The sequence below is a fragment of the Saccostrea echinata genome, unplaced genomic scaffold (genome assembly GCF_033153115.1).
Source record: "Saccostrea echinata isolate AGI-Se365-2 ecotype Australia unplaced genomic scaffold, CSIRO_AGI_Sech_v1 ptg000005l, whole genome shotgun sequence".
NCBI classification, from domain to species: Eukaryota; Metazoa; Mollusca; class Bivalvia; order Ostreida; family Ostreidae; genus Saccostrea; species Saccostrea echinata.
In genome coordinates, this window is record NW_026889754.1 from 1,023,484 (window position 1) to 1,032,849 (window position 9,366).

General features: G+C 33.4%; 1 protein-coding gene across 1 annotated transcript; it reads right to left on the reverse strand.

Moving 5' to 3' along the window:
- Positions 1–1,942: 1,942 nt before the first annotated feature.
- Positions 1,943–7,063, reverse strand: LOC133179914 (uncharacterized). The gene is made up of 3 exons (XM_061314591.1): positions 6,977–7,063; positions 3,079–3,299; positions 1,943–2,413 (listed from the first exon to the last, which is right to left on the reverse strand). Exons 2-3 carry the CDS (start codon positions 3,286–3,288, stop codon positions 1,943–1,945), a joined length of 681 nt encoding a protein of 226 aa, XP_061170575.1. The 5' UTR covers positions 3,289–3,299; positions 6,977–7,063.
- Between the last annotated feature and the right edge of the window lie 2,303 nt (positions 7,064–9,366).

A 9,366-nucleotide genomic window follows, 5' to 3' on the forward strand; every position in this document is an offset into this window, starting at 1 on the left:
ATAATCCTTATTAATGATTTTTTTATGTGAAATTTGTATTTTTAATGCATATATATTTATGGCAAATCTTTTTACCACAAAGTACCACAAGAAACCACAAGGATACGACAAGGAATTCTAAGGATATTGCAATGATACTAATTAAACCTTAATAAGTTTAATTATAACATATGCACTTACAAATTAGATAAATACTTTTTGAAGGGAAAACAATTAACCTTTGTTTTTCTTGAATAAAAGCTAAAAACAAAGGTAAACATCTAGTAATTTAAAAGTCATATACTTACTCTCATATAAGCTCAGTTTTTATAAGATTCATTGCTTATTTCTGCAAATATGCTCCTTACCTGAAGCTATGATTGACCAGGGGTCTAGAATTTTTTTTTTTAAAAGCCACTTGTCTACAGGAAAGTTCTGTCTGGGAATCCCAGTTTCAAAATTCACTCCCCCCCCCCCCCCCAAAAAAAAAAGAGAGAGAAAATCATCTAATTAAATTTACTGATTTATCTATAAACAACTTTTTATTTTGTTATTTATTTGTGTGTGTGTGTGTGTGTGAATTCTTAAGTATAAATCACTTAAACATTAAGTATACACCACTTAAAAGCAATCACCATGGCCATAAAAAATTAAAAGTTTCTCAGGTCAAAAATTTCAATGCGGCACACAAGTTAATTTTTTTTTTTTTTTTTTTTTTTTGGAAAGCAGGTGCTTTAACTTTTTCATGTTAGTTATTCAACAAAATGATGATATCAACTGATTCTTACTTTTTTGTTTTCTTACATTAGGCCTAGATAAATAACTATAACACTATTTATTTATCTTGGCCTTATTTATAATATGTATTCAACTTCAAATGTTATTCCAAACAAAATGAATTGATAAAATAATATATTGTGTATCTAATAAAAACATCTATCTATTAGCATTTATGAAAAGAGGAATAACTAGATCTTCTTTTTCATCTTGGAAAAATAGAAAATTGAGTTATTTCTCTTTTCAATATGTCAATAAAATTGATCAATGCGGCAGTGTTTGACATTATGTGGCGGTGCCTAAGAAACTATTGATTAAATTTTTTTTGACATATTTGTACTTGTTTATTATTTTGTTAAAAAATTAGGGCTCCATAATAATATTGATATTACGGTATATTGCAATTTGGTAACAAAAAAATATTGTATTGCGATATGTTTTGCCAGTACCGGTATATCAGTAAAATGCTTGGGCTTGGATTTTCTAATTAAAGTAAAATATGAAATTTAAGATGCCAGAAAAAATGCTTTCAATCATGCCAAACAATAAGGTTGCTGTTGTATGGTTGTATTTTGTTGCAAAACTGAAGTGAAATTGGCAAGAACTTTTTTTGCTACAACGTATTTATAACAAACATGTAGTTTTATTCACCCTGATTATAAATAAAGGTTAATAAAATAAGAAAAAGGCATTTTAACTGTTATTAAAAATATTGCAATACATATCGCAATACATTTTAATATATATATTGCAATACAAAATTCCCAGCCGATACCCAGCCCTATAAAATATCTACTGATTAATCACATGTAGACAAAACATTGTTTTTTAAATCATCAATTCTGTTTTTAGAGCCATTCCATTGGTTCCGATATTATACAAGCAACTGTGCTACCGAGATGAGTCTCGGAGATTAAATAAATGAAATGTAGCAGCCTTGTGTTGATTCTGATATTTGGATGTTAATTGTTATTGATTTATTTTAATATACTGGACAAGTTTTGCTGGCTCAGCCTGAAACTTGGTACTTTCCCATTTGAGTAAGTTTATCATGAAAACTATCTTTCCCGAGATGACATTTCACTTGCCCCAGGCAACCAGAAAGCGAAATTCTAGACCCCTGTTGATGCAGGTAAATTAATTTTTTTCTTCACCAAATTTCATTTTAACACAGGTAACTTATAACTTACTGTCTATTAGACTGCATATTTTCAGAATTTCTCCACATCTTTTTCACAATTTCCTCCATCTCTCGGTGGACTTTCTTTAACTCATCTTCTCTATAATCCACTGAAGTATACGCAAGGTCTTTAATCTTTCTTAAATCATAAGAAAATGTCAAACTCTCTTCTAGGTGTCTCTTTAAACTTCTGGTTACTTCACTGCAATCAGGACAGAAACCCTTCCGATTCAAGAAAGCGTCCTTGACTTCCTGGATAAAGTTTTCCAATGATTCTGGTGTCTCCTTGTAACAGATGTTCAAGCCCAGTAAGTCCTTATATTCCCAGTTACCTACAGAATCGTTCACACCTTCCTCACCTGAGCAGCTTAAGTCCAATTCTTCTTCAGACTCGTTCCCCGTCGTATAATCCGAGGAAGTCAATGGTAGGTGTGTCTTTCTTATCTTACTGGAACTCGGTGTTTCACTCTCTGAGTCCTTTGAGGAACAAAGAAAATACAAATAGTAAAGATGTTTAGTCTCCACCCTTGCTGTGCACTTACACAATTAATACATTACATATGATTTTACCTTATAAAGTGTGATAAAAGCTTTCCCCAAATGTAGAGATACCCTGATGCTCAAGGCAAACAAAGATTATCTGACAGAGGATGCTTGGATATTGATTTGAATAATCAAGGCCATCAATAAAAAAAATAATTGCTTCCTGGAGGTGAAAAAAGTTTTGAGCCCATTTTTACCAGTTGGTCAGGAGAGGGCAACCAAACAATTTTTTAAAGATGGCCTAACTACCAAGTTTAGATGAGAGTGGCAAAGTGGTTCTGGAAAGGAAGTCAAAAAAAGGAAACATTTACAGGACAGACGGATGAACAATGGACAAACTTCTATCAGTAAAGATCACATGAGCCTTTGGCTAAGGTGAGGTCAAAAAGTTGACAGAGACAGACAGAAAGACAGTAGACAAACTATGATCAGAAAAGGTCACTAACTAACATGATAAAAGCCTTTTACAAATTGGCTTAGGTGAGCTTAAAGTGAACAGATTTAATCACCCTTTTGCTTAATGTGAGCTTCAGAGTAAGAAATAGGTCAGTGGTCTTTAAAATAATTAAATAAATTGCAAAGTTCACATTAATTCTTACCAAGCTATTTTCATCATCTTGAAGATCACTCAATTCCCGTTTTTGACTTCTCTCTGTAGAAAGCTCACACAGATTTACATTTTCCTCCTTATCATTTGCTTCACTATTTTGACTTTCCTCTGTCGAGAGATCTGGCAAATTTTTATCTCTGTCATCATCACTTGCTTCCATTTTTCCAGTTTTCTTGGACAGAGGCTCAGCTAGTGCCATTTTTATTTAATCTATTAAATCAAATAAGAAATCTGTAAACTGTGGCCTTTCATATTTATGAGTAAATGTACCCATATTATGGTACATGACTCCCCCCCCCCCCCCCCCACTTCTAAAACATGTAAAAAGACATCACTTGCTTAAGGTGAAGTATCATAAATTTTATCCTATGTGTGGCAATTATGGACAAACAAGGTTAAGATCTTCATGATGTGACATGGGACCTACATTTTTAAGATCATATCCAAAAGCCTGCAGGTGACTTTCACTTCTAATTCTGGCGCCTTAGGAAAGGAAGAGCCACTACATATTAGGGTGTAGACAATATACCGATATACACTGTATCGATAATATCACTACATATTAGGATGTAGACAATATACCGATATACACTGTATCGATAATATCACTTCATATTAGAATGTAGACAATATATCGATATACACTGTATTAATAATATCACTATATATCAGGATGTAGACAATATACCGATATACACTGTATCTGATATCACTACATATTAGGGTGTAGACAATATACCGATATACACTGTATCGATAACATCACTACATATTAGGGTGTAGACAATATACCGATATACACTGTATCGATAACATCACTACATATTAGGGTGTAGACAATATACCGATATACACTGTATCGATAACATCACTACATATTAGGGTGTAGACAATATACCGATATACACTGTATCGATAACATCACTACATATTAGGGTGTAGACAATATACCGATATACACTGTATCAATAACATCACTACATATCAGGGTGTAGACAATATACCGATATACACTGTATCTGATATCACTACATATTAGGATGTAGACAATATACCGATATACACTGTATCGATAACATCACTACATATTAGGGTGTAGACAATATACAGATATACACTGTATCCATAATATCAATTCTGTGTGAGGATGATACAAGTATTGACAGGTAAGTAAAAATACTCAAATAATCGCAAAAAAATCTTTCTTTTTTTTTTTTCTTTGTTTACTTAACATTTTTGGTTTATTATACAAGATAAGTGTGCTAAACATAAATATTCATATGAAATACATAATAATTAACACCACTTGAGTGGAATTATTTTGTTTTATGACAGATATGTGTTTTCCCTTTATTTCAAAGGGCTAGAGATCAATTGTAACAGGCTTGAGGTTAAGGTTTATGAACAAAATCTTTGTGGACTTTTGCAAGAATTACTTTTTAATTTTTGATTTCGAATCGGCATTTTTATCCATTGAAGCAGTTAATTTGGCCGAAAGCTGGGGAAACATTGATATACATTGTTTACGAATAAATTATTCTTATTTGTGAAGAAATTTTTTTCATTTCGCTACAAAAAGATTTTTTAATTAACCAATTCAAAATATTGTGATACATATCCTATCGTGGCTTTAATATCATGATATGTATTGATATAGAAAAAGTTGTATCGTCCCACCTTACTACAAATGTCTATGACACACCTCTGAGGTGGTACCTGTAGGATCAAACCTTTACAAACAGGAGGTGCCCTACAGCTAGGTTACCAGGACCAGTATACAATTAAGGCCTAGGCCTTTCTTATCTATTTCATTTGAAAATAATCAGTTGAATTATTTCTGACATTTTTGACATTAGGCTATCAGACTTGTCGAAATCCGTCAGTCCTGTTGGCAAGGCCGGTAAAAATTTGTCTGGACCAACAACTTTTAAGAAAACGTCGGTCCAGATGACCGTTTAAAAAAATCAAACGTGATGCAAATTTAATAAAGGTCGGGGTCGGGATGCTGAAGGTCACAAACACCGGAAAAATGGCCGCGTACACAGCGTGTTTACGACAGCCTATTAAATTTGTTATAGCAAAGTCATAAAACATGTCATTTACGTCTTTTATTAAAGACTTTCTATCCCAAGGAAGGAAACTTGTAAGATTGAAGGCTGTTGAAAATAATCCAGGGCATTTTGGTGCTGTTATTCAGAAGACTTTCACAGCGTCAAAATAAGGTACATATAATTATCTGGTCTGATAAAACTTTGACTGGTCCAACAGAACATTTGACTTTGTCAGACCAAATGTCTGATAATGATTTAAAAATTTTGACAAGTCTGGGCTATTATAAAAAAATTCCTAGATTCTCATCTAATTTTTCTGAAAAATGAAGGCGGGCAGGCAGACGGATTTATATTCTCTCTGTGTTTATAAAAACAAGACAAGGGTTAGCTGTTGAATCATGCAAAACTGCCTATATTAAAAAAACCTGGAGTTACTTATAAATATACACATCACATCAGCCTATATTTGTTTACGTTTACAAACACGTTATAAATATACACATCACATCAGCCTATATTTGTTTACATTTACAAACATAGTTTTTGATTACAATACACAGGACTTTTTACAGTTAAAAAAACATTAAACAGGTCTAGGAAAATCACTATATTTAGCTATATAGCTAAATCTACCTATATAGCTTTATTTACCTATATAATATAGCTTTATTTAGCTATTTCAGAATAAGTTTCTGTTTTATGAAAAGCAGACAAAAAGTCGCATAATGAGGCAGTATTAGTTTTCAACTTTGAAATGGACTGAAAACAATTCACCAAAAACCCACTTTTAAAAATGTTTCTCCTTTTGCGCAATTGCAATCAAAGACCTAAAAGTTTCGGGACTATGTACAACAGTTAATCTGTGAATAAGCAGCTACTTTAACAAAGAAAAGCAGTTTTGGTCAACAAGGTAATTGACTGGTAATAATTCAGCACAATGCAAGGCAATCACACTTAGTCATGCCTCATCGCACTTCCAGTAATGGACAGCTATCCAAATAATAGAGATGCATTTTTTGGTTAAAAAGTGTTTGAAAGAGGCAATGTTTTCACTATCTGTGCCCTAGGTTGTTTTTATCAAACCTTTTTAAAAAAATATCAGCCATAATTTTCATGCGATATTTGTTTGCTTTTCATAAAACAGAAACTTATTCTAAAATAGCTAAATAAAGCTATATTATATAGGTAAATAAAGCTATATAGGTAAATTAAGCTATATAGCTAAATATAGTGATTTTCCTGGACCTGTTAAACCTAGGTTTAAGTTCATTATTCTAAAAGGGTTTTTTTTAAAAGAAAATATAGTTTTGATTAGAAAAACAATACATCTAGATCTATATTAATTCTTGCACGTGTATTATCATTTATAATGAAATATGTGACAAACAAATCACAGAGAAGAACAAATGAAATGTTTTAAAATGGTCTAGTATGATCTTGTTTACAATGAATAGAGTTATCGTTCTTGACTATGGTCTGAGGTTTCAAATCGTCTCTTTATCGCAGGAAAGATCTATTTATACTGTAGGTCAGTTTAGATCAGAGAGATTCTTTTTTATAAGTCCTCTGCACTGGGACTCACCCGACCCCGGAATCGTGTTGGACTTACTTGGTCAACAATCAGCGCTGTATCATGGGGATACATTGTAAGTCCGAAATCCACAAAAAAACTTGTAACGAGAATTGACGATAAATAATTTACAACCATGTACCAATCTCCTATGCAGAGTTGCCGTTCGTTCCTCTCTCAAACATAAATGTATGAGCCGATGGTAGAGAGTGACCATGTACGACAAAAATCTAAACAAATTATTCTTAACAAATAACTCCTCTTACCTTTGCTGTACAAATCATGATGTGTGCAGCTCAAATCATTGACATCCCTATCACGTTACATTGTGTACGACCTCGGGGGTGCTGGCACCAGTTTTTTTCCCGCAATCTAGAAGGTGACAGGTGTTTACGTCCCCATACCATGTTCGACCCGAGAAGTTACGACTCAAGCGTTCTGCAAGCATTTGGTGTTTGAGATACAGTCTATTGAATGAATAAATAAATAAATACAATAAAGATCACTTTATTCGTATTATAGACACGCAGATCGTATTTTCTATTAAACAAAAAATACGTATTTTTGCCATGGTAAAAGACATTAACGGGTTCATTTTTCTTCCTTTCTTAATTACTGAGCAGGGCTCTTTCTTAATTACTGAGCAGGGCTCTGCGAAGAGCATTTATTTTTAGAAGACCTTTTCTGATGATTCTTTTTTTCGAGCGACTTTTTTTTTTTTACGTTTTTAAGCCATTTCATAATGATAAAAATATATTTCTATGGTTATATTTGTTCGTATGTGATTTTAAAAAAAAAATTAAATAAGAATGATGAGAACTTACGCTTTTAATTTAGGTGTCTCGTGAACTATATTAAAACATTGAATAAAACCCAAACTTTAAAGTTGATTCTAAAATTTTAGCAAAATGAATGATTCCGTTTAAACTGCTGGCGTAAAGTATCTTTTATACATTCCTTTAAAAAAAAATTTTAAAAAACATTCTTAATTTAATGTAATAATAAATTATATCTCTCAGTTGATTTAATACGCAAGAGCCGCGATGCTCTACGTATGAACAATTTCTAAAACGAGGTAAGTTATTGACAAACAAGTTGATGGAACAAGAATGTCAATAGTCTTGGTTAAAGTCGTTATTCCGTAAGTTCTATGGTCGATACAATGACCTTGTCAGCAAATACAATTTATCATTAAGTCAAATGCTGACTGACGTTTTTCATAGTAATTGTTAGGCCATTATTTGCACACTGAACTGTCCACGGATTTTTCCGTTACAAGGAGCACACGGCGGGTGTGACCGGTCGGCAGAGGATGCTCACTCCTCCATGGCACCTGATCCCACCTTTGATGTTTTGGAGGTCCGTGTTTGCTCTGCTCCTATTTTGTAAAGTTTAGTGGACTTTTGAGCTTGAATACTGTTCGTTATCTCCATATATTTCATGCTGCCTGACGTTTTTCATACTAATTGTTAGACTATTATTTACACACTTTTCCCGTTATTTCCCGATCATGAAAAGGAGCACACAGCGGGTGTGACCGGTCGGTAGGGGATGCTCACTCCTCCATGGCACCTGATCCCACCTCTGATGTTGTAGAGGTCCATGTTTTCTCTGCTCCAAAATTTGTATTGTTTAATGGAGTTTTGAGCTTGAATACTGTTCGTTATCTCAAGATATTTCATTCATTTAATGAATTATAGAAATTATTAGAAATTATAAGTCCAAGACTGCTTCATGATCCTGGATTTTACATACACAAGCCCGTAGGAATTCAGAATTTTTTGTTGAGGAGGGGGAGGGAGCATGCATATCCAAACAGTTTCAGTTGAATTTACATTTCAGTTTATAAGTGATTTAAATTACACTGTAATCGACGACGACAATTACCATACTCCTGCACTTTGTAAACCTATAGGGTTTAAAAAGGACATATTATTTGAACATTTTAAATTTGGATCTACTCATATCATAATCATTTTAGTTAAATACTGATAGTTAAATAAATGAAAGTTTATTAAACCAGCACGGAATTTATATTGTAGCAATTACAGTGACTTTATCAGTGTTTGTTTGTTTGTTTAACATCGCTTCGAGAATTTTTCATTCATATTGAGACGCCACCACATGCCGATGGAGGATTACAAATTTAGAATTGTACTCGGCACTTTCAGCCTCTGAGCAGTGAGGGATCTTTTTCGTGCCAGCACCTACTGCGACACGGGACCTCAGTTTATATGGTCTCATCCGAAGGACCGGTCTCCGCGTCCTGCAGCGGGATTCGAACCCTCGACGCAAGGATCAACTCCTTACTCCGCGACTCTAGAGCAAACGCTCTAACCACAGCGCCACGCGGGCGACTGACTTTATCATTGGAAAAAGGGATTTTTATTTCATGAGTAATAATTTTCTTGTTAGAATAAATTTGGATTATGATGTTGTTAAAATGAACTATAATTGTACCCCGCTTTCATTGAAAGTTGTGGATATTGATTTAATGTCTGTCTGTATTTCTGTTTGTGTGTAACACTTTCGTTTCCGGACGATATTTCAAGCTTTTGAGCTTTTGCAATGAAATTTTATATCACATCTTCTTATGTCCAAAAGAAGACCTCTATTGATTTTGATGTCAAAAGACCAAAGGTCAAGGTAACAAATT

Bases quoted from the DNA above. Each gene is read 5' to 3' on its own strand.
- LOC133179914 (XM_061314591.1), bottom strand. From the start codon at position 3,288: ATGGCACTAGCTGAGCCTCTGTCCAAGAAAACTGGAAAAATGGAAGCA. The intron at 2,414-3,078 runs GTAAGAATTAAT...TGTTCCTCAAAG, and splicing joins AAGATGATGAAAATAGCTTG to GACTCAGAGAGTGAAACACC.